At 39.6% G+C, this 26,380-nt stretch overlaps 1 protein-coding gene across 15 annotated transcripts in view; it reads left to right on the top strand.

Annotated features, from left to right (window-relative positions):
- The window catches only part of ABI3BP (ABI family member 3 binding protein), a 304,680-nt gene that overhangs the window by 162,744 nt on the left and 115,556 nt on the right, over positions 1-26,380 (top strand). For 14 of the 15 annotated variants that reach the window (XM_075072438.1, XM_075072445.1, XM_075072451.1 and 11 more), the window contains exons 11-18: positions 2,921-2,995; positions 4,501-4,575; positions 12,228-12,308; positions 14,261-14,335; positions 18,231-18,296; positions 18,692-18,766; positions 19,846-19,902; positions 25,058-25,132. In XM_075072438.1, the coding sequence (XP_074928539.1) occupies positions 2,921-2,995; positions 4,501-4,575; positions 12,228-12,308; positions 14,261-14,335; positions 18,231-18,296; positions 18,692-18,766; positions 19,846-19,902; positions 25,058-25,132 (579 nt within the window). The remainder of the gene's footprint in view (positions 1-2,920; positions 2,996-4,500; positions 4,576-12,227; positions 12,309-14,260; positions 14,336-18,230; positions 18,297-18,691; positions 18,767-19,845; positions 19,903-25,057; positions 25,133-26,380) is intronic. The other variant, XM_075072439.1, reaches the window with a different exon arrangement.

Genomic DNA, 26,380 nt, shown 5'->3' with positions numbered 1-26,380 from the left:
CACAGTTCCCGCAGTCTTCGCTGCCCATTGAAATTCTGGGTTAAGCTCCCAATGCCTGATTGGGCAAAAATTTTGTCACAGGTGGTTTTGGGTACATGTAGTCAGGCCCCCCTCCCTCCCTCCTTCCGTGAAAGCAACATAGACAATCATTTTGCGCCTTTTTTCCGGGGACCTGTCCATCAGACCCGCTCAGCCCGCCGCCTGCCTGGATGATCGGAACCCCAGGCAGGCAGTGGGCTGAGTGGGGCTGACAGACGGAGCCCCAGGCCGGCAGTGGGCTGAGCGGCTCAGCCTGCTGCTGGTCTGGGGCTCCGTCTGCCCGCTCCTGCCAGCCGGGGTCCCGCTCAGCTGGCAGACCTCAGTGAGGTCGATCAGGGGTGCCTGGACAGACATGGCTGTCCTCCTCTTAGAGCACTGAATGGGAGTGACTCCAGGTCATTCTCTTCTTTAAGTTTTGTTTCATGGAGATTCAGTCCTGCCTGGAATATCCTGTGAACTGGAGGTTTCTGCCTCAGGCTGCTCTCTCAGCCAGCATTTCTGCATGGTTGTACTTATCCCAACTTGCCCCTTGCTCCCATGGCTCATGAAGCCTGGACAGTAGTAAGGAGCAGTTCAACTTGTAGAATGACATATCCAGAACGAAGGATTGCACTGTATGGGCCATGTTAACGACTATTTCAGAGTCCTATATAGCATTTAGTCCTTATAAAAGGCTTCATGAAAATTTTCCCCTGCCCCTAACAAAAATGTTAATTTATCAGAGCAGTTGAAAGGGTAAGGAACCTGGGACTATAATTTAGAGAGAGCTTCCATATTATTTAACTCATAATTGATATAATTTAAAGTAAAATTTCACAGTGCAGTCTGTTCTAAGACTAAAAATGCAGGAGGGGAGTCAGAAAAAGGAACAATGACCTGTTTCCGCCTGGTTTCAAACTGGGGATGTTTCGCATGTTAGGGGAACGTGATCACCACTACAAGAAGGGGCTTTCGTGTGTTAGGTGAATTTGATAACCACTACACTACAGGGCTTCTCTTTTTTTGCCACAGACTTTGCTGAACGCACAGGCATGTTTTCTCTAGCTACAGAAGCTACCTAATGCAATATCTATATCTATGGCCTTCTTGCTCAGAAAGCAGTCATGCCCCTGCCCAAGGCTGACACAGCGTGGAGTGCATGTGACACAGCAACCTGGCTCGGGCAAGATGGATAGCGAGGCGTGATACTTTTGCTGTTAAGCAAACACAGCAGTTCTTTCCTGGCCTCTGCCACTGAATGCCTCCATGCATTACATTGTGCGGGAGGACTGCATGAGCTCGGAAAACATGTCATCGCGAGTGCATTTTTTTTCACTTTCTGATCTGCGATAACCTCAGGGACAGAGATGATAGGGGGCCGTAAAAACATTCTGAGGGGACTGCATGGTCACCTGTGCTGCTGAGTTCACCACACTGATCAAACAGGAAATGAAATTCAAAAGTTCCTGGGGCTTTTCCTGTGCACTTGGCTAGTGTATCTGAGTTCAAAGTGCTGTCCAGAGCGATGACAATGGAGCACTTTGGGATAGCTCCTGGACGCCAATACCATCGAATTGCATTCACACTACCCCAAATTCAACCCGGCAATGTCCATTTCAGCACTAATCCCTTTGTTGGGGAGGAGTACAGAAATCGATTTTAAGAGCCCTTTAAGTTGACAAAAATGGTTTTGTTGTGTGGACGGGTGCAGGGTTAAATCGATATAATGCTGCTAAATTTGACCTAAACTTGTAGTGTAGACCAGGGCTCAGATGCCATAGAGAGACTGTTCTATGAGCTCATGTCTTCCATCTCTCATTTCTCAATATTTTCCACTTTGGAATTTTTTTCTCTTATCACGACAACCCATATTTCTTAATGCTGTCTTATGTCTCCTCACCCTTTCACATTTTTTGAACAACTAGCACCTTCTTCTCCTTCATAAGACCAAACTGAACTCCACTTGAAGTCAGTGAGAATCTTTTCATGGACTTCCCATGGGAGGTGGATCAAGCCAACAGTTAGCAGAATCTTTGCATTTGCTCTAGGACTTGGGAGAATTAACTTGTGACATCATTCAAAGACATGTATCGATTCTGTAAGTTTACAGAATGTTTTAGGTGTGGTGTTGTGTTGGGACAATTTATCAAAGTGGATATGGTGTTTGATATGAATAAATCTCTTTAAGGCTCCTTTCCTAATCAATGTTCTTGGTCTAATTACCCAAAAGAACACCTTCAGCATAGTGAGAATAATAATAATAATACGTTGCTCTTAGATGGCTTTTTTCATACAAAGTGAGTGTTTGTGAAGTTTGTAACGTGCTAACTAAAACTTGCAACATCTTGCAAGTGGGTAAATATTTTTATCATTATTTTACAGATAGTATAACTGAGGCACAGAACAGTTTAGCAACTTGCCCATGTTTCACAGTGAGTTATCACAAAAGCTTGTGGACATAAATCTCCCCTGCTCTGACCACTAAACACACTCCCTTATTGCTGAATGCCTTCTGCCACAAAGAGGAATTCTAGCAAAGGGGTTACACAAAAAAACCACAAACTCACTCTGCGTCCAGGAATTTATTATGTATGTTTATTCAAAAGAAACTATATTTGCCATTATTTCAAAGATAAATAGGTAGGTTATTTCAGTCTGCAGTAGTCCTCTGCACTTGCCTTGTACCTGTAATAGAAAGTGCATTAAAATCTTGGTGCAAAACTTGCTAAAGTGTGTAAAGAGTTTCTTTAGCACCACCACTGTAATTCCACATCAGGTTTTACTATCCAGGAATTTAGTGACTAATAAATCCTTTGAATCTTAAACCCATTCTTGCTGCCTTCCATACCATGACATTAAGCAGCCTTATCTCACTTAGTTGTGTTTACCTTTTGCTTTGTAGTTACCATTGAATCAGTTCAGGAAAGCATTAAACCTACCATGTCTGCTTCCTCAGAAAAATCAGAGGCATCTCCAGGTAAAACCATCTTTTTCTCCGTGTTAATTTTAACCCTTAAGCTTGCTGCTCCCTGAACTCCTTTTATTACAAAAATGGCCTGTCTCTCTGCTGCATGCAATAAAAAACATCAAATAGCCTGTTTTATTTTATTCTAATTGTGGACAAACCTGAAATTCCTTAGCTTATTATATACATTGTTCAGCTAACTTGACTGCCAGATTCAAATATTATATGAAAAGGCAAAACAGCTGATCCCTTTAAAAAAAACAACACCACCTCCATGAATTCTGAGTGTGTTGTGTCCTTTTTTTATGATTACTTTTGAACCATACGACATGCTAACCTTTGAAGTACTACAGAAAAGTACAGTGGTTTGTTTTTAAAAATTATCTTTCTATCCCTCATCAATGACTTTTTGTCACAAGCTTTCAGAAAGCTAACTTGCTTGATTTGTTTCTCTGTAGGGACCCAGCCCATCTTCCACTTGTCAGTTGCAACACTTCTACTGACTTCAGTGGAATTTGAGTTGGATCTTAAAGAAGCAGCATATGTTGCAATATCTGGTTTTGTGGCATTGGTTTCCATTCCACAGCAGAAAACATCCAAACATTTAGTTTTTATAATGGCCATATAACTATTTGGGCCTCAGGGATGAAATATAAGAATGTCCTTATTGGGTCAGACAAAAGGTCCATCTAGCTCAGTATCCTGTCTTCCAGCAGTGGCCAATGCCAGGTGCCCCAGAGGGAATGAAAAGAAAAGGTAATCATCAAGTGATCCATCCCCCAGTTTCTGGCAAACAGATGCTAGGAACACCATTCCTGTCCATCCTGGCTAATAACCATTGATGGGCCTAGCCTCCATGAACGTATCTAGTTGTTTTTTGAACCCTGTCATAGACTTGGCCTTCACAACATTCTCTCTCAAGGAGTTCCACAGGTTGACTGTGTGTTTTGTGAAGAAATACCTCCTTTTGTTTGTTTTAAACCTGCTGCCTATTAATTTCATTGGGTGACCCCTAGTTCCTGTGTTATGAGAAGAAGTAAATAACATTTCTTTATTTACTTTCTCCATGTCAGTCATGATTTTATAGACCTCTCTCATATCCCTCCTTAGTCATCTCTTTTTCAAGCTGAAAAATCTAGCCATATTAATCTCTCTTCATACGGAAGTCATTCCAGATCCCTAATCATTTTTCTTGCCCATTTCTGAACCTTTTCCAATTCCTATATATCTTTTTTGAGATGAGGCAACCACATCTGCACACAGTATTCAAGATGTGGGCATACCATTGATTTATATAGAGGCAATATGACATTATCTGTCTTATTATCTGTCTCCTTCTTGAGTGGTATCAGTCTTTTTAGACCCCATCATATAGCATGCTATCTTCATGAAATGAGATGTTACAGCTGTTAAATCAGTCTGGTCAGTTCTGGCTTGCAGTATGCTTAGCATGTTGTGGACAAAGTATAAAGTGAATGTGTACTGAAAGAAAAAAATAGCACTCTTATTTCTCATAGCTCACAGTAAAAATGAACAGGAATCCGCAGAACCTAGCATAGCACCTACGACTGAATTACCATTGAACACACTGGGTAAGTACTATGTTTATGCTACTTTCGTTGTAGAGTGAGGGCTACCAAAGACTGCCTTAATGAAATCTCTCTCTCTTTCACAGATGTGGTATTAAAAAACAGGGCTGCCTGGGGGAAGGGGGGAAAGCAAGTGGGGCAATTTGCCCCAGGTCCCTAGGGGCCCCCATGAGAATATAGCATTCTATAGTATTGCAACTTTTTTTAATGGAAAGAGTCCCTAAATTGCTTTGCCCCAGGCCTTCTGAATCCTCTGGGCAGCCCTGTTAAAAAAAGCTTTTGCAATAGGCTGCATAATGTTATGTGTAATAGGCCTAATAAATGTAACTTGAAAATCTAGCAATTTACTTTAATACTTTGTAATGCCTTTTTAAAAAACAAACAAACTGCAACTTAAATGTTCAAATTGCCTTGAATAATTCATGATTCAATAAAAAGATAAAGTAATATCTCCAAATTATGAAATGCAAATTGCTGCTGTTATGGCAATCTTTTACCCATTGTTCTTCTTAGTCTCTCTTATAATATTGCTGCATACATTTATTCATTTCAAGTGAAAATAAAACAATATAAAGACACTTCCTGAAAATCTACACATGTAGTGTAATATAATGCTGTCCCTGAAGAGAATTAATGTTCTTTTCAGCACCAACATGGTTGCCATTTTACTGAGGGCACAGCCCTGCTCTGATTGAAATCTGTAGGAGTAAGATTAAATTTTCTGAAGATGCCAATCACCTTGTGCTGGTGGTGATAGGCATCTACAGGCCCTTCAAAAGAGAAAAAGAAGAAATTCAGTATTTCACTAATCAGAAGCCTGAACTGCCAGAAATAAACACTTTTTTATTTTTTAGAATGTATGATACATATTAGTGATCACTATGATGAATTCTGATTGGCTAAATTGTTGTTTTAACTTTTGTAAGTGCTTGAAATAAAGATCATCTCTCCAGCTGTCTCGTTGCTGACAGTGATACTGAGACAAATTCTAGTTCTTTACCACTAGCCACAAAACAGAAGCACATTACAATGCAAAATGGAGCATTATTGTGAGTCTGTGTTCTAGCTGGAAACAGCTCTGTACAGTGACTACTCCAGATTTGAAAAAAAGTAGGTGAACCACTGCAACATACCTTAGTTCTGTCTGTGGCACCTAATAAGGGCATTTTGAAACTAGCCCTCAGTGCTCAACTGTGGGTTCCAGCTGTTCAGTGAAGTCCTCCAGTTGCTGCTGCTTTGGAGGCCCTTGTGGCATCTGAGCAGCTGCTCTGTATGAAACTTTCGTTTTCTTTTAAATGGACGGTGGCACAGAACACTAGGAACTCTTTAATTTATCAAAAAGAAGTTGGAGAGATTACTTGATTACTGTATATGAGTACTTTTATGGCGAGAAAATACTGGAAATTAAAGTACTCTTTAATCTAGCAAAGAAAGTATAAACAAAAACCAATGGCTAGAAGCCAAAGCCAGACAAATTCAAATTAGAAATAAGGCACACATTGATTATTTCATAGAAACATAGAAATGTAGGGCTGAAAAAGACCTTGAGAGGTTATCAAGTCTAGCTCCCTGCACTGAGGCAGGGCCAAGTAAACCTAGAACCCCATTGACAACTGTTTGTCCAGCCTGTTCTTAAAACAGGGATTCCACAACCTCCTTTGGAAATCTATTCCAAACTTTAACTACCTTTTGTAGTTAGAAAGTTTTTCCTACTATTTAACCTAAATCTCCCTTGCTGCAGATTAAGCCCATTACTTCTTGTCTTACCTCTAGTAGACATGGAGAACAATTGATTAGTCATCTTTATAACAGCTCTTTACATCTTTCCTCATAGGTTAGATTTTCTAAACCTTTTGTCATTTTTGTACGCTCTCCAATTTGTCCACATCTTTCCTAAAGTGTGGCACCCAGAACTGGACACAATACTCCAGCTGAGGCCTCACCAGTGTTGAGTAGAGCAGTGCTATTACCTCCCATGTCTTACATATAACACTTCTGTTAATACACTCCTGAATGATACTGGCCTTTTTTGCAACTGCATTACATTGTTAATTCATACTCAGTTTGTCATCCACTGTAACCTACCACTAGCCAGTTATTCTCCATCTTGATTTTTCCTCCTTAAATGAAATATTTTGCACTTATCATTATTGAATTTCATCTTGTTGATTTCAGACCAATTCTCCAATTTGTGAAGTCATTTTAATTCTAATTCTGTGCTTGTGACCCCTCCCAGCTTGTCATTTGCACATTTCATAAGAATACTATCTACTCCATTATCCAAGTCATTAATGAAAATATTGATTAGTGCCAGATCCATCACAGGCCCCTGAGTGACCCCACTAGGTACTCCTTCCTAGTGTGACAGAAAACTATTGATAACTACTTGATTAATATGGTCTTTCAACAGTTGTGCACCCCCCTTATAAAAATTGCACCTAGAGTGCATTTCCCTACATAGTTTATGAGACCATGATGTGGGACTGTGCCAAAAGCCTCATTGATCAAGATCTATCACGTTGACTTCTTCCCCCACTATCCACTAGTCCAGTAACCCTGTCACAGAAGGAAATTAGGTTGGTTTGGCATGATATGTTCTTGACAAATCCATGGTGGCTATTCTTTATTATCATCTAGGGGCTAACAAATTGATTGTTTAATAATTCATTCCAGTATCTTTTCAAGTATCGAAGATTGGCTGACTGTCTATAATTCCCCATGCCCACTTTGTTCCCCTTTTTAAAGATAGATACTATGTTTGCTTTACTCCATTGCCCTAGGACCTCACCCATCCTCCATGAGTTCTCAAAGATAACTTCCACTGATTCCAAGATTGCTTCAGCTAGCTCCTTAAGTACCGTAGGATGAATTTCCTTAGGCCCTGCAGACTTGAATACTTCTAACTTATGTAAATATTCTTTAACCTGTTCTTTTCCTGTTTTGGCTTATATTTTGGCTCCCTTATTGTTAATATTAATTGTATTGAGCATCTGGTCACCTCTTACCCTTTTAAGTGAAAATAAGCATTAAACACATCTGCTTTCTTGACATCGTCAATTATTAACTCTTCTTCCTCACTAAGCAGAGGATCTACATTTTCCTTGTTTTTTCTTTTGCTCCTAATGTATTTAAAGAACTTCTTATTGCCTTTTATGTCGCTTTTATCTTAGCTGTAACTCATTATGTGTCTTAGCCTTTCTGATTTTGTGCCAAGGTATTTCCAGTAGAGATCAGGAAGAGTTGTTACCATTGCACAAGCTGCTGGTGAGACTTCATCTGGAATACTGTGTGCAGTTCTGGTCTCCCATGTTTAAGAAAGAAGCATTCAAACTGGAACAAGTGCAGATAAAGGCTACTAAGATGATCAGAGGAATGGAGAACCTGCATTACAAGAATCTTGTGGCACCTTATAGACTAACAGATGTTTTGGAGCATGAGCTTTCGTGGGTGAAAATACCCACTTCGTCAGATGCATGTAGTGGAAATTTCCAGGGAATTTCCACCATGATTTCAACAACTTTCACCCCACCATCAACCAGAGCCTGGACAAATCCGCACGGGAGGTCCACTTCTTAGACACCACGCAAATAAGTGATGGTCACATTAACACCACCCTATACCGAAAACCTACCGACTGCTATGCCTACCTTCATGCCTCCAGCTTCCATCCCAGGCACATCACACGATCCATTGTCTACAGCCAAGCACCGAGGTACAACGCATCTGCTCTAACCCTCCAGCAAGACCAACACTACAAGATCTTCACAAGCATTTTCAAACTACAATACCCAACAGGAAATAAGGAAACAGATCACAGCAGCCAAGACATGTCCCAGACAGCCTCCTACTGCAGACAAATCCAAGAAGAAACCAACAGACCCACTGGCCATCACTACAGCCCCAGCTAAACCCTCCAACGCATCATCAGGGATCTACAACCCATCCTGACAATGATCCCACTCACAGGCTTGGTGCAGCCACGTCCTCGCCCACAGACACCTGAACCTAAACATACTCACAGTAACTGCACACCGCCAAGTAACTCTACTCAGAACCAATCCATGCAACCAAACCTCGATGCCAAGCCACTAACAACCTAATACCACACCACACTGGTCTCCCCTGCATGTCCACTAATATAATAATCCATCATATGCCAGCAATGCCCTCTGCCTAGCCAAAAACAGTCTCTACGGAAAAGGTAAATGGACACAAATCAGATATTAGGAAGGCAATATCAAAAACCTGTAGGAGAACACTCAACCTCCCTGGCCACACATAGAGACCTTAAGGTGGCCCATCGCAGACAAAAAAACTTCTAGGACCAGACTTCAAGAGAAAACTGCTGAGCTTCAGTTCTCTGCAAATGTGACACCATCAGCCTAGGATCAAAAAGACTTGAATGGCTAGCTAACAAAAAACCAGTTTCTCCTCTCTGGTTTTCACACCTCAACTGGCTAGAAGAGGGCCTCATCCTCCCTGATTGAACTAACCTCGTTATCTCTAGCTTGCCTGCATATATATACCTGCCCCTGGAAATTTCTACTACATGCATCTGACGAAGTGGGTATTCACCCACGAAAACTCATGCTCCAAAACGTCTGTTAGTCTATAAGGTGCCACAAGATTCTTTGCTGCTTTTACAGATCCAGACTAACACGGCTACCCCTCTGATGCATTACAAGAGAAGACTTAAGGAGATTTGCTTGTTTAGCTTTACAAAACGAAGGCTGAGGGGAGATGTGATTGTTCTCTATAACAGAGGGATAAATACCAGGGAGAGGGAGGAGTTATTTAAGTTAAGTGCCAATATTGGCCCAAGAACAAATGGGTGGAAATTGGCCAATAAGAAGTTTAGTCTTGAAATTAAATGAAAGTTTCTAATCATCAGAGTGAAGTTCAGGAACAGCCTTCCAAGGGGAGAAGTGTGGCAAAAAAAACTAACTTGTTTCAAGACTGAACTTGATAAATTTATGGAGGACTTATATGATGAGGTTGCCTGCAATACAATGGCATATATCCTATCCGTGACTGCTATTAGTAAATATCTCCAGTGGCCAGTGATGGGACACTAGATTTGGAGGTCACTGAGTTTCTACAGAGAATTCTTTTCCTGGTATTTGGCTGCTGGGTCTCACCCAAATGCTCAGGGGCTAGCTAGTCACCATATTTGAGGTTGGGAAGGAATTTTCCCCAGGTCAGTTTGGCAGAGACCCTGGGGGAAGAGCTTTGCCTTTCTCTGCAGCAGGGGACCCGGCTCACTTGCTGGTTTGAACTATAATCAGTGCTCAATTTTCTGTAACTTTACATCAAATCTTTAAATCAAGATTTGAGGACTTCAGTAACTCAGCCAGAAGTTAGGGTTGTGGACCTCTTACAGGAGTGGATGGGTCAGGTTCTGTGGCCTGCAATGTGCAGGTCAGACTTAGATGATCATGATGGTCCCTTCTAGCCTGAAAGTCTGAGAGTCTATGATCTAATGGTCCCTTCTGACCTTAAGATCTGTGAACTGGAGCTTTAAGAAAAACACCAAATATGATATGGCAACACTGTTGACTTTCAGCTCGATTCTATCTTGAAATGTCCCTTTGCAGCTCTTGTTGCACAGAGTGTTACATGGAGTGAATCAGAATGAAACAGAAAACTTCTGCCTTTGCTGTGCATCAGTTTTCTGGATGGCATCTATTGCTGGACAAAACAACTGCCAGAATTTGATCCTTAATAAGTTGACCCTGTAGTCCTTGCCCACCCAAAAGAGTTATTTGGGTCAACAGGAGTACTGGATGCATGTGGTCGTGCACTAGCCCAATAAAATATGGGTAGAAATTGAGGTTAATTATGGTGAACAAATACTCCATATGCTACAAGTGCTTTACTTTAATTCAGTAGACATAATAGTAATGAATAGCAGCTGACAAGTGTATTATAATATTATTACTGGTCAGAGGGAGGAGCTGAGGATAACCTAGGTGAATCTTTCCATCATAAGGTTTCAGTTTTAGACTAATAAAACAGTCCAGTATGGTTGGGGAAAGTGTGTGTGTGTGTGTGTGTGTATATATATATCACTGTGGTATTATAAATTTTGTATATAGCAGCTTAAGTACTGAATTTGGCAAACTTTTGCTCAGACCCATCATGAGCTCCAGATCTCAATTTTACTATTTGGGGGGCGTTATTTTCCTATTGTCTATGTAAAACTGCCACAAAAGAAATCCAAAATTGTATCCATGTTGGATTTCACTTCTCAAATCAAAGTTACGAGTTTTAATGATGGTGGAGCAGTGCTCCTGCAGAAGTTTTTCTAATCCTATAGCATAGATTGTTGGTTGCTTCACAAAAAAAAAAGACTTACAAGGATTGCTTGTAAGCTTACAATCTTACAAGAAGTAAGCAGTCGTGGGATAAGTGGGAAGGCCCTCTTATGGATCACTATATGGTTAAAAAATAGAAAACAACGGGTAGGAGTAAATGGTCAGTTTTCAGAATGGAGAAAGGTAAATAGTGATGTTCTTCCAGAGGTCTGTACTGGGACCAGTACTGTTCAACTTTGTCATAAATGATCTGGAAAAGGGGTAAACATAAACATAAATTTTCAGACGATACAAAATTATTCAAGATAGTTAAGTTCAAAGCACACTGCGAAAAGTTACAAAAGGACCTCACAAAACTGGGTGACTGGACTACAAAAAGGCAAATGAAATTCAATGTTGATATATGCAAAGTAATACACACTGGCAAACATCATCTCAACTATACATACAAAATGATGGGATCTAAATTAGCTGTTACCACTCAAGAAAGAGATTTTGGAGTCATTGTGGATACTTCTCTGAAAACATCTGCTCAATGTGCAGTGGCAGTCAAAAAAGCAAACAGAATGTCAGGAACCATTAGGAAAGGGATAGGTAACAAGACAGAAAATATCATAATACTGCTGTATAAATCCATGATACACTACATCTTGAATACTGTGTGCAGATCTGGACACCCTATTCCAAAAAAGATATATTGGAATTGGAAAAGGTACAGAGAAGGGCAACTAAAACTATTAGGGATATGGAGCAGCTTCCATATGAGGAGAGATTAAAAAGACTGGGACTTTTCAGCTTGAAAAAGAGATGACTGGTGGTGGGTGGGGAGATACAATAGAGGTCTATAAAATCTTGACTGGTATGAAGGAAATGAATAAGGAAACTTTAGTTACTCCTTCACATAACACAAGAAGTAGGGGTCATCCAATGAAATTAATAGGCAGCAGGTTTAAAACAAGCAAAACAAGTACTTCTTCACACAACACATGGTCAACCTGTGGAACTCTTGGCTAGAGGATGTTATGAAGGCCAAGACCATAACAGGTTTCAATAAAGAACTAGATAAGGTCATGGAGGATAGGTCCGTCAATGGCTATTAGCCAGGATGGGCAGGGATGCAACACCCTGCTCTGAGTATCCCTAGCCTATGCTTGTTGGATCTGGGAGTGGACGAAAGGGGATGGATCACTTGATGATTGCCTGTTTTGTTCATTCCCTCTGAAGCACCTGGCATAGGAAGACAGGAAGGCAGGAAATTAGGCTAGATGGATCATTGCTCTGACCCAATATGGCTGCTGTTATGTTCTTGATTCAAAATTAAGTCTTGATTCTTTTTTCCAGCTCACAGTGAAACTGACAGTGGACTTGAAGAAACAAAATCAATTCCTAAACCTGACCCGGCACAAACTCAAAACATACTAGGTAACTAATTTAACAACTACTTAGCTTCTGTGTATAGTATTTGCTTCTTTTTTCCACTCCAGAGTTCTCCTGCCTTTTACTACAGCACTTTAGAAGCGAGCTGTTCCAAAGAAAATCTTAATTAAATTTCACTGGGTTACTTTACATTTACAGCTACTAATTTATATATCTCAGATAAAATGTAGCACAGAAGGCTGTCTAGGCCTAGCTGTGCTATGGCTGGTGGTGTTAGATGATAGTGTCTGGTAAAGTTTTCTTGATAGGTATAACAGGTATTCTCGTATTCAAAGTAATATTCTGTCCTGCCCTTTACTAAATTCTGGGTTGTCTGCATGTCTCTTGATGTCTGTAACCAGGTGTGGCACTAGTAATATTGCCGTAGAGATACAAGAGAAACATCCAGCTCCTTGGTTTTCTCTCAAGATCCTTCTTCAAGGAAATCCTCCTTGGTAATACATTACTTACAACATGGAAACAAATTTTCACTGTAAACCACAGGTACTGTAACATTATTATGCACAGTGGGTGCCATTAAACTAATGAATTCACCTCACTGGATCCCTTCAGTAACAAGAGTATCTCCCTATATTTAGAATAAGAGATGCTATGCTACTGACATCTCTCCAGAATGACATGTACTCCATTTTTAATGGCCATCTCTTTTAGCGTTGGGGAAGAAAAATCACAAAAACACTTGTAGATTATCAGCTTTTCAAGGCAGAAGCAATGCAAATCTACATAAATGAAGCTAGAAATGATCTTTAGTCTCCTGTTGTGACAGGTTACACAGGTTGCTATATTACAAAACTGATTATTTAAATACTCAAAACATCAAAAACTCAAGGAAGACTGTCTGATGGCATCAAATTGTCATTTAAAATACAAATGTCATTTGTATGACTGTCATGACTCACTATGGCTTAATGTGGCATGAAGTCTTTATTTTTTTCCTGGAGACAAAAAGTGTCCTATACAAAATCCTGGTCACAAACTTTGTATTTGCACAGTGTGTTTTCTCCATTAACAATTGCTCTCATTTTTGTTTTGTTGTTAGCAGTAGCATCCGCAATCTTCTTGCAGTCACAATTCTGCATTAAGAAATGTCAAAATGTTAAATTCACTATCTGTATTGTACACACAAATGTATGCGAAATTGTGAACAAAAGTCCAGAGAGAGTTTTTAAAAATTTGGCCTCATTTTCCAGAGAGGGGTGCAGACATGAATAGTCATGGAATGATATATGCAACTGTGTACTTAGGAGGTGTACAGGTGAGTAATAAAAGAAAAGGTTGTATTGAATTCACCAGCACTGGCATGTAGGGACAAGGGTCTTTTTGTTTCTGTCTCTGTTACACTATACAAAGAAAACTGCAAGTGTTAACACTTTTTTTTTTTCAGATTTCTACTGACTCACATCAATTTTGTACTTTCTGTTTTCCTCCCACCCTCCTTGCAGTTCCAAACAGGCTTCCAGAATTTCCTAACACTAAAACACCTCCCGCATTTCAGAAGCCCAGGGGAACATTATGTAATGGTGATTTTTTTGTTTTGTTTTGTTTGCAGCTTATTTTAATCCCATTTTTTCCTTTGCAATTTCTTTGGCAAGGTTAATTTTGTTTGGCTGCACTGCTTTAGAGGATGCTTTTATGAGAAGTAAATCATGGTTGTCTTTGCTTAACTACAAAGCAGATAAACCCTCCTTGTTGGATATTTATTTCTGTCTGTCTTAGACAGGGGATTCTTCATATGATGGTTCAGTACGGAACTGAAGATATTCATGTTTCGGTCTCCTTTCTGTCTTTCCATTATTTATGAAACTATATCTCAGTGGTCAGCCTATTCTTATATTGCTGGCTTCAGGCACGCACTTTCTGTGTGCTGGAATAATTCTGTGCCATGTTTTCCCAATGACCCATAGCAAATAAAGACCTGATTATTTCTTTTATCATAGCTTCTAATGAAATGCAGCTGATTCCTTCTGGATCCAAAATATCTGATACGCCAAAAATACTACAGACAAAACCTGGTAATTGCCTTATTTCTAAAGTTGAGAGCTTCGAAACAAATATTATTTGAGTCAGATTTGTTGGTGTTATGCCTAGGTGGGTTTTGTGGTTTTAATACCTCAGATACAATTATGTGGTTGTATGATTTATAATGCTACAGCCATAATATTTTTCTACTGAAAAATTATGACTCCAAATAAGTCTTGTTTTGATTTTAGTGACTTGATGCTCAAAATGATTTACTTACAAATGTTTTTAGAATAATTGTGAAGATATAGAGAATATCCTCTGCTTGTGTAAATTGTCACAGCTCCATTTAAGTTAGTAGAGCTATAAAAACTTATATTTGTGAAAGATCTGTTCCATGGACTTAGTATTTTCCTTGTAAATGCCCCCTCAGTTTCAGAAATGGCTTGTATCTAAGAGCTGAACTGTCATTCCATCCAACAGCAAAGTTATGCACTGTGTAATGATTTTGTTAAATAGTTGATTTGTCTAGTGAAGTTATTAGCTTCTTCTTCTTAGAGATGTGCCTATGGCCTAAATTTTCATATGTGAATAGTTATTTGTGTTGCTTCAACTGTTGGGACACTTTAAAAGGGCCTGATTTTCATAAAGCGTTGAGAGCTCACCCTTTGATAATTAGTCCCCTTTAATATGTCTCCTGCTGAATATCCAGAATCGGCAGTTGATTTTTTGACCCTTAGGCCATAGCACTTCCGTTATGCTTGAGAACTTGCAGGGGCGGCTCTAGGTATTTTGCCACCCCAAGCATGGCAGGCAGGCTGCCTTCAGAGGCTTGCCTGTGGGAAGTACCCGGTCCCGCGGATTCGGCGGCAGCCTGCGGGAGGTCTGCCGAAGCTGCGGGACCAAGGGACCCTCCACAGGCATGACGCAGAAGGCAACCTGCTTGCCGCCCTGGGGCCAACGGTAGAGCACCCCCCGTGGCTTGCCGCCCCAAGTACACGCTTGGCGTGCTGGTGTCTGGAGCCGCCCCTGAGAACTTGACAATCCTTCCACGATTGCTGCAGGGCATAATTTTGTCCATAGATGCATATGTGTGGTTCCCATTGAGTCCAAATGAAACTATCCTTGCCCATGCTAAGGTGTTAGAGTAGTGAGCTAGTGAAACTTACTAATATTTTAGTGAAAAATTCTCATGATTATTAACAAGAGTTACAGCATATTTATTGATTGATTGATTTTTTGACTTACATTATTTTAATCTTTTATTTTGAATTTGTGCCAGGGCATATTTTTCTTCACTGATTTCACAGCAAAATTCTAACTCACAAGTTTATAGATAAGATGAACTCAGAAGACCCCATTGTAATGCTGTGAACTTGAATGTTATTGCTTAAGTATGATTAGGCTTAGTTAACACTCGGGTGAGGTAAGCGGTATTCTTTCCCCTGAGACAGTACTGATTCAATTAATTCTTCCACTAAATCCTACTGCAGCCTGTCATGTGATAGTGGCAGTTTATTCAGAGCATGTACTTTTCAGTTCATGCAAAAGAAGTCCCTAATATTGACATTTTTACTCAAGTAAACTCCCATAGACTTCAGCATGAGTTTGAACTGAGTAGAAATTTCATAAGGATTTTAGAATTTGTTTCTGATTTATTATAGTTTCTCACAGCATTTCTGGATTTGCCTTGAGGCCAGCAGCTCTCTTCCCTCTGGAATGAACATAGCCATCTATTTCTATTGTAGTGAAAGAGATCCAGTAGGACAGAGTTAGGGCTCATCTTGATGAGCTATTAGTGCACAGCAAGCTGGGGTGTAAATCTACTTCACACTGGCATGCTGCGCACCATATGTGTGGACCTGCTGTCATGCCCTAAAAGTTCTTTAGTGCACTTAGATCTATTCTCATTTCAAAGTGGGTTAGATCAAAGTGCATAGGAAAGTTTTAGTGAGCAACTTCAGGGTCCATATGAACAGTTAGTGCAGGCAGGCTAGCACGAGGAAGATTTACACCCCATCATCCCATGAACTAGTTGTACGCCTAGAAAAGCCATTAAAGTCCGTATTAAAGAGAGAGGATATTCAGTAATATTTAAGAATTTGGTTTGTTGAAATGTAGCTACCGACCTCAAAATTATTAGGGTTAATACTACTAATAATCTAATCCCACATCTGCTTTCCATGAATAAAGGTAAAAAATGGAATTGTGATAGACTGGCAAAGCTAGCATTTCATTCACATAATTTGTTTCGGGTTAGCTCTAAATTGTACCTTTGTGGTCTTCCAATGAGACCACATAGCATGAAGTGAATATTCTGCTTTGGGCCCTGGTTTTGGGAGGGAGATCCACACAATCAGAATCTCATTGGGCACATCTACGCAGCAAAAAAAGACCTGTGGCTAAGGCTGGCCCAGGTGAGCTGACTTGGGCTCAAGCTGCAGGGTGATAAAATTGCAGTGTAGCCATTCAAGCTGGAACTGGAGCCCTGGGCTCTGAGACCCTGAGAGGGGGGAAGGTCTCAGAGGCTGGGCTTCAAGTCAAGCCCAAATGTCTACACTGCAATTCTTATCCCCACAGCCCGAACCTGGGAGCCCAAGTCAGCCGATCCAGAGTCTGAGACTTGGTACAATGGGATTTTTCATCACAGTGTAGACATAGGTGCTAGAATTGGGCTTGAATTGGTTTCCATCATATGCAAGGCTTACAGCTTCGTTCAGTGGTTCTCAGCACCCCCACTATATAAATTGTTCCAGCACCCCTGAGAGTAGACATACCAGATGAAGTCAGTGCCATTCCATGTGGTTGCTGAGGGCTTTTCACCTGAATAACTTTGCAGGATTGGGGCTTGGATGCTTTTGTTATAGCTCTTGACACTGTGTTCCAGTCTATAGAATTTGAATACCAAGGTCCTTTAGCCTGAATTTTCCAAACCTTGAGCATGATTCTTGTGAATCTCTTCTTGAAGTGTATTATTTTTGGCTTCATTCTGCCTGAAATAAATGGGGAAAGTCCCACACCCTCAGAGGCCAGTACACTTACAAGGCCTATGATACCATGCAGCTTTTCTGCACAGTATCTGACTTATTGTTTCGAGTGAATAACTTCTGAAATGCTTTTTTAAATGTTGCTTTTTTTAAAAAAAGTTACATTTTAGTAAGTGGGTTTTATATTAATTGCATCAAGAATGTGTCAGATCTCTCCTAAGATCAGCAAATAGAGTAAAATTTAGTTTCTGTAAATATATCTTTAGTTGTGTTTTACCTAAATTTTTTCCTACTTTTCCCCAGAATATTTTTTCTTATTTATTTTTGTATTTGGATTACACCACAGAGAGGCATCTTTTAAATTTAGAAACTTTGTGGATGGCCAATTTACTTTGAATTTTAACTTTTTAAAAAAGACAGCTTTTTTATACACCTGCAGTTTAGTGCGATATTTTTGGGAAATATCACATGGTTTTTACCATGTATAAATACAATTAATAAAAGTCCTGCTGCTAACAGCTGTGAATCATGTGGTATTTGTTTGCATAATGTCCAAGATCACTATTCCCCTCTCTGCTGATCAGGGTGGTAACATGGGGTCATATCAGCTGATAAAATGAGTCATTTAGAATCTGATTGAAAATAGATGTGGAAGCAGACAACTACTGTATGAAACAGAAAACAGTTCAGTTTATTAGTTCCAATTTTAACATATATTTATGTCATCCTCAGTAAAAATGAGCCCAAATCAAATATTTGGATTTTTTTCATAAGCCTCAATATGTCAATGGAATTCAGATCTTCTCAAAAACTCAAATGATTTAAAACAAACAAACAAACACAAAAAACCCTCAAACCAAATACGGACTTGTTTTTTCTGTTTTAAAGCTATGAGTTGGTACCACTTGTGCAAAGAATGCCTACGCCAATATCTCAGAATTGTTTTCATGTTTGCTCTTAGCTACCAAGAAACCAGCCCTGAAATCTACATCTTTTCCTTCCATGGAAACTCCAGGGACAGTGATGGGTAAATCGTATATGATTCGGTTATTTTTTCCATCATCTTGGCATATCTTGTATCTGCTAAGAACAGTTTTAAGATTTGCTCAAACACTTTGGCTTCAAAATCCCACATGCAAAACTTTTTGTTTGATCCTTCTGTATCAACCATTTCCTCATACTCATCACCTGAAAGCATTTTCTGAACTGATGTAATGGCTGGCTGCTAAAAGGACATACTGTCACCAACCTCATTGTTCATGTTACACAATCATCTCACAGCTGACTTTCAGCCCTTCCACCATCTTGCTTTCCTCTGTGTCAGCATCATCTTGAAATGTGCAACCTGGCTGTAGCTCAGTGCCATGCTGTCCCATCAGCTCTGAAGTCCCTCAACATTTTAAATTCAGATTCTCTTTTCAGCTTTTGATGAAACACAGTTTGTTTCTTCAAGATCCAAACCATCTGGCATCCCAAAAAAGCTACCAACCAAATCTGGTAATTATATTTCTTTCTTTTGACAGGTAAATTGAGAAGAGACACCCCTGTGTTTTTAGTCAAGTGGTTAGTTGAATTTACCCTTTATGACTTACCTTCGGAACAATAATACTGTTGACATGTATGTGCTGTATGAAGTAGCATATTTATTTACAACATTTTGCATGACACTTGGATCATTATGATGAAATTTCTCATATACCTTTATTAGATTTGCAAGACCATCCAGTACTATTTTAAGTACAGTAGCTGTTGACCTATTATATACAGATGGATAAAACAAAGTATTACAGTATATAATTCTAGTGCCTTAAAATTGTATCTGGCTTACAGTAGATACCTAAAGTTAACATCTAAATCCATGTTTCACCACCTACATTTAAGTGTCCTGATTTGAAGAAATGCTAAGCGTCGACAAATACCACTGAAATCCGTGGTAGCTGCATTCATTCAGCACCTATGAAAATTAGGCCATTTCTTTTTTAGGAGTCTCAGTATAGATTTGATGTTAATTTTAAGCACCCAGGTTTGAAACCTTTGCTCAGAGTGACCAGTTACCTGACTCCAGCAGCAAGCTACTGTTTCTCACAGATAACTCATGCCTTATTTCTGCTGTGAAAGTGTTTTGATAATAAAAGTAGTATGTAAATCAATAAAATGTAGAATACAGAGTAAGGGCCTGACTCTCTACTGAATTACCTGTGTAGCCCTCTTCCCCTGTGCAAAATGAATGCAAAGGGAGTTAAAAAGCTAACAAATTCACATATCGGTATGTTATATGAACTTTGTATAGGGATCAAAGATGGCACAGAGTGCAAAGTAGTGGAGAATCAGATCTAAAGCTTTTATTTGAAAATAAATCTATCACAACTGATGCCACATAACCTGTAAGGTTGGCTATAAAGTCACTAATTATGACTTCCTTAGTTCCAAGGCCATTTGCATTTGAAAAAAAGTGTAATCTGCAATTCTGTCCCATTCTTTACTACATAGCAATACAAAATGGCAACTATATAAAGAAATTATTTGTGAGATGTACAATAGAATCTGACAGTCTCAAATGATTTTTTTTCTTACAGTAACTATTCAAACAACTCCGAAACCTGTTACACCTGAAGCTAGTAAAGCAGAAGTTGGTAAATGAGGATGATGTTTTCTCAGTGTATAGTATCGTATTTTTTTAGATTTCTATACCGCAGAATTCAGTTCCGCTCCCATTCATACTGTCAAAGCTTATTCTTTACACTTTTTTTATTTCCCTTTTTCAGACACATGAAATGTCTTGATCAGTCATCTGTTCCAGAACACACTGAACACATGTAGCATGCAGCTGTACCCATGCTTATTGTTCTGACTGTGCACGTCTGTTGTCTTTGTGTGAACAGAATATTGTATTTCCTTTTAAAGCTGAGAATTGCATCCAAGTTTTGAGGCAATTTCAAGTTGGTGCCATTAGACTGCACTGTGGAATGTACTGACTTTTAATTTAAAAGAAGACTTAGCAGCTGACCAACTGCTCTGTCACTAAGTTTATGGCATATGTTTTCTGTGCTCAAAAAAGCATTCTGTTATGATCTCTGAAACTCTAATCTAGTTTTTCTCTCAGCCCTGTGAGAAATGCAGTTTTTTCCTTTAAGACCCAAAACTTCAGAAAAGGCACTAACCATATCTAGTAATTACAGCCCATTGTTCTCTAAGGGCTCATAATCTTTTATTAAGTAATCTTGTGCCGCCCACCACTTCTCTTGACCTTAATGCACCAAATGAATGACAGTGTCTTTAAATACTCATATCTATGGGTTGTTGTTTTTTGTAGAATTCCACTGTTAGAGCGTCTCTAGGAATGTGGATGATTGATAAAGAGCAGGGCATAAAGGGCCTCAGAGCTTGTTACTGCAAGATGCAGAGCTCTACCTACACTGACTGTTGCAGTGAGAGTTATGGGCACTCATCACTTCTCTATATTTAAGATTTTACACCATGCTTATTACCATAGTATTTGATCAGCTTGCAAGATTGAGCCCTGTTCAAAATTTGGAGCAGGCAATGCATGACTTTTAAACCAAGGAATTAACATTTTATTAAATCAATTTATTATTCAGTTGGCAATTGGAGTCCACGCCCCTCATTGAGAACAATCATTTAAAAGTGTAAAATATACACATCTCTAAGCTTAAAGGCTTAGAGGCTCAGTAATGAACCTCTTTGTATGTTGACAGAATGGCACAAACTTCTAACTTCCACTGTTAAATGGTTCTGCATGGCAGAGACTCATACACATGCTCTTTTTACACTGGGTCATACATTTTGCACCATGTAAGAGAGTGGGGGTAGAGGAGAAGAGGAAACTGTGATCCTCTCTGGCATTTTTCATTTGAAATAAAACATTTGCATATTTTGAGGAGCTGAACAAATGACAAAATACTAATTTGATATCAATGCTTAATTGAGAACTTGGTGTCAGACTATTTGATACTAGAAGGTAGTAGTCAGCGTTTGCAATTGTTTGCATTTACAAGACTGCTTTGGAACATCTAGCCTAGTGAGTTCTGATTCCTTTTTTATAGGCTCCTGATGTTGACTTCCATTTTCAAACCAGATCCAGAAGGTGATGAGTGCTGCACTAAAGCACCATTGCCATGTTTCCCCTGAAGAAGGGATGTTTAGCGACTATTTTTTAATAACCTCATGTAATTTGGTGGTAGTGGCAAAAAAATGGATCACTGAGCTAGTAACTAAATGATCAGGCTTTACTATCAAATATTGACTCTTTAAGCCTACCTATCCATTCTTGAGCACTTCCATTCTATGGGCCTTCTTGACTACTATGTTACTCCAGTTTTATGCCATCGTAACTTCATGGAGTTACATCAGTGTAAAACTGTAGTAAAGCAACGGTTAATCAGGCCCTAAATATATTACGGCACTTTGAAAATGCACTTTTACACAGAAATTTAACTGTGGTGTAGTTAACAGCCACCCTTTAGCATACATGCTTCTTATTAACATTGATAACCAACACCGTTATTTTTCAGTTGACCTTGTGGGAATGGAATGAAAACTTATTTATAACTTTTAAGAGAGTTTCCTTCCAATCATGTTTTTGTCTTTGTGATATAGAGAGGCTTTTGTGGATAAGTAACATTTGTTTACTATTAAATTAAATAGTTTAAAGATGTCAAGTTTTACACATATAGCCTGCATGTGGTTTGCATTAAGTGTTTGTTTTAACTAGTCCAGCCCACCCAGTTACAAAAATTCTCTGCATAAATGAAAAGTAGGAATGAGTGTCCATCTTGCAGGATTGAAAATGAGTGTAAAAATGTAGTTTGTATTATTGTTGTAGCTATGTTGGTCCTGGGACATTAGAGAGACAAGGTGGGTGAGGTAATATCTTTTAGTGCACCAGCTTCTGTTGATGAAAGAGACAAGCATATGAGCTACACAGAGCTCTTTCTTCAGGTAAAAAGTATAGGTAGTTAAAAGATTTGTGTTGAAATTGTGCTAAACTACTAATATTTGCCTGCTGAGGATTCAACTGTGAAAAATAATAGTTGTCCATGTACAGAAACTACATTTTACCTAACGTAAAAAAGAAAAACGTGTTGCTGTTTCACAAACCCAGAAAAACACATTGCTGGCGAAACCATTAAAAACAGTAGTGATATATTGTGGGTTTTTTGTTCTTTAGTTTTGAGGGGGATTTTTGTGCCGTTTCATGTCATTAGAAGTGATGAGGTCTGTCCTATTGGGATCTCCCTGTTCCTCCTCAGACTTGTGGATGGTTTTGTGGATTATAGTAATACATAGAGGACTCTGCTGACATTGGGTCCACATTATAGTAGCTGTGTGTGTGTGTGTGTATGTGTGTGTGTAAATAATAAAACACAGTTTGTTCCCCAAAGAGTTTACAGTCTAAACAGCTAAGGCAGACCGGAAGTGGGAGAATGGAAATATTATTCCCATTTTATAGATGGGAAACTGAGGCACTGAGAGATTAAGTGTTTTTTTTTTCTGTGGTCACCCAGAAAGTCTATGGTATAGGAAGGAGTTGAACCCAGATGTTCTTTGCCCCTTCAGTGTTTTCTTTGTGCCTTAACCACAAGACCAGTCTCTTTTTCAAAGCTGCAGACATTGTGGGGATTGCCACCTGGTTGCTGACGTTATTAATACCTTACTCTAACTAATTGAGCTAAGCAACCAATGATAAACTTTACAAAACTTATTACCATGGCCACTTGTAAACCTTAAGTTTCAGGCCAAGTCTGAGACCACAATGACTTTTATCCGCTATTTTGCAGCATCAGAGGGTACATCTGTGCTGTCTGGCACTTGGCGAAGGAGAGGGTCTCAGCCCAGGCTCCAGCCTGAGCAGGAATGTCTATGCTGCTATTTTTATTGACTCGGTCTCAGAGACAGTGTTGTGGTTTTACTTTGCAGTGTAGACTTACCCAGATAGTCCACAGCTTTCTCCCTGCCTACACTCTAGCATACAGACAAGTTTACTTTCATCTTTCTTTTCCTTTGGTAACCTCAGAGCTCTGGGTTCTCTAAGTATGCTAGTCATTAACTTCCTCTGGCAATAGTGCTGTCACTATATTTAAAGGTTACATGGATTACAGCACACTAGAAACTTGCCTCGATAGAGAAAACAGCCAGTCGATTGGGTTCTGAGGGAAAGATTTTTCTGGAAGTAGTGTGTCTTGTCATCGTTTTCAGCTTTCAGTTATAGGTCCTATTCCATTCACTTGGTGATATATGCATTTACACTAGAGTTACATCCTTGATTCTGTGTCTGTTCATTAAAGGCTAGCTGCAAAAGAAGTTTTGGTTTTGCTGGTGTTTGTAAAATATATGAAGAAGGTCTGAAAGGTTTCCCCCTGCCCCCAAAAAAGAAGTTTTTTTCCCTTGCTTATTTTAGCATTAGAAATGAAAGTCTTTTAAACTCCCCCCCTCACCGTCCCCCTTTCCCCGGAAAACTGTTGTATGGATGGCAGGAGAATTATTCTAGTTATTCTAGTTATGATACCACTAGCACCCTGGAAATGAACCCTGAACAGCTTAGGGCAAATACTGTTTTCTCAGTTTAAAATGTTTTGGTTTGTTTTTGTTAAAACCTATTTAACTTAAACTCTTGGCAAACACTGAGTTAGGATCAGTTGGCATTGTGAACTTTTGTTAAAGATTTAACGCCTCTTGCCATTCAGGAAAGTTATGAGAAAGCTCACATGCAGTTTTGGTCCCCTCGAGTCCTCAGACAAAAACAGGGAAGGCAAGACTTGATATTCCTATTTGCCAGGTAAAATACAAGTAGAACATTTGTTTGCTCATTATGTTAGGAGAGGGAACGTTTCAGGCTTCTTACAAAAGGGAACAGACCAAGGTGATTATTTTTCTTTGTAGATCACATTTAAAACTATGTCAAAGAACATATTAACTTTGTGTTATCCACTTATGCTGAACAATATCCCTTTCTCCTACAAACATATACGGAGACTGGAAAATATAATATCATTTGGAGGTATTAATTTCCTTCATCTCTTGCGTACATGCCCATAAACGGCTCCGGTCTAAGTCTAACAGCTTTTAATAACATATTTCATAGTACTACATTACTGTGCCAACAAAGCTACAAGCATTAGCTAGTTAACTACCTGACAAAGGTGCAGTGAGGATTATCATTTCCATTTTAGAGACGAGAAAATAAAGGCAGAGTGGCTTATTATTTCCCAAGCCCACAGAGAATCGTATGATCAAACACATTACTGAAGGATTGGACCTATTGTAAATCATCCTCCCATGTGCCAGTGCATGATTGTTCTCTTCAGCAATTGTCTAGGGGTACATTTTTTAGAGTGAGTCTGTTTCAGAATCAGGATTTCCAGTCCTGTGCGTGGCTCACTAGACAACAAGTCATTCTCAGCCTGTCATTCAGCTTGACTACAAAGTTTAATCTTCTTTCATCTGCCTTGTCATCTTTCATCTATATTTTTGTCTTTCTGGTTGTCAATAATATTTTCTTACATCTTCGGTGGTATTTTTACTATGATTTCGGCAATCACTCTCATTTGCATCATGTGTGTTCATGCATGTCTGGGGAAAATAAATATGGTTCTTTATTAGATCATTCTTATATAGCAATGTAGGTTTCAGCTGCTGCTGATCTTCAGTTCCTAATACTTCTGTATAGGCTGGAAATAGTCTTCAATTTTTAAGTGAAGATGCTGTTGTTCCATGATGGTTCTCAGTGTTTTTAATTAATAAACTGCTGTGTTTTGTTTTGTTTTCCAGCTTCATATGACTTTCTACATGTTTCTTCCACTCCTCAAACATCTGAAATTTCAGAAATATTAGTGCTAGAATCTGGTAAATTATAGTTGCATTATTTCTGAAGCTTGATATTTTGTACCAAAAAGGTTATTTATTACTGTCTCCATTTTGAAGGTTTCAACTGTTTACTCAGCTCTGCTTAATTTCAGTGTGATTTCACATTCCATGTTGTTTCCTTAAGTCCAGCAAATGCATCCTGGCTATTTCTGTGCTAGAGACAATGCATGTTTCAGGCGGAAAACCTGGCAAGGCATTGTGCCTGTGTAGGGAGATATTTACCAGAGGGAGGGATCAGGAAAGGATCTACAGGGGTAGAAGGAAAGGAAAGCAGGGTGGAGTTAGGATCAGTAGAGACTGTGATCTTTTCTTGGGTAAAAGGTATCGGGTATACAAAATTATTGGTGAAAAGATGTGGATTAGTCAGGGCCGGCTCCAGGCCCCAGCACGCCAAGCGTGTGCTTGGGGCGGCAAACAGCGGAGGGAGCTCTGCCGGTAACCAGGAGGGCGGCAAGCAGGCAGCCTTCGGCGGGATGCCTGCGGAGGGTCCTTTGGTCCCACGGCTTTGGTGAGCCACGTGACCAGCGGACCCTCCACAGGCACGCCTGCAAGAGGTCCACTGGAGCTGCGGGACCAGCGAACGGCAGAGTGCCCCCTGCAGCATGCCGCCGTGCTTGGGGTGGCGAAATGTCTAGAGCCGCCCCTGGGATTAGTATGTTGCCAGCTATTTGGATGTGAGACTTACATATGGAGGGGAAAAGCCTTAGGCCACTGCAGTACTGCAAAGGTAGAATAAACAGTCAAAAGGTTCAGAGAAAGATTGACTGTCTGAGGGTTTATCCAGACCTTTCAGAGGGGTTTACTTTGTATCAGAGCTGATAGTGAAATGGCAATCTAAGTGCACTCCTCCACTGAAAGGAGGATAGGTAGAAATACTGTGCGGAGATACCAAAAAGCAAGGGATGATCTCAACACAATGTACAGTAGAAAAGACGTCTTTTGCCATAAAGATATTTGTACCTTGACTGAGGTTCACACCCTACAAACAAGACTAAGTGATAACAATACAGTTTGTAAATACTGACTGAGACTGTCATTTGAAAAGAGGATGCAATACCAGACCATTGCCAGGAGGAGCAGAGTTGAAAGGCTCTTTCAACTCCCTTCATTTGCTTTCTGAAACAAGGGGATTCCTGTTGAAGTATTATATGTATATCTTTTCCCTACACCATTTGAGGGATTTGTAGGTTGTCCTTCACACCTTCTACTGTAACTGTTTCCCTAACT

The sequence above is a fragment of the Chelonoidis abingdonii genome, chromosome 1 (assembly GCF_003597395.2).
Source record: "Chelonoidis abingdonii isolate Lonesome George chromosome 1, CheloAbing_2.0, whole genome shotgun sequence".
In the NCBI taxonomy this organism is placed as follows: domain Eukaryota; kingdom Metazoa; phylum Chordata; order Testudines; family Testudinidae; genus Chelonoidis; species Chelonoidis abingdonii.
Note: the sequence above shows the minus strand (reverse complement) of the source record. Positions and strands in the feature narration are given on the sequence as shown.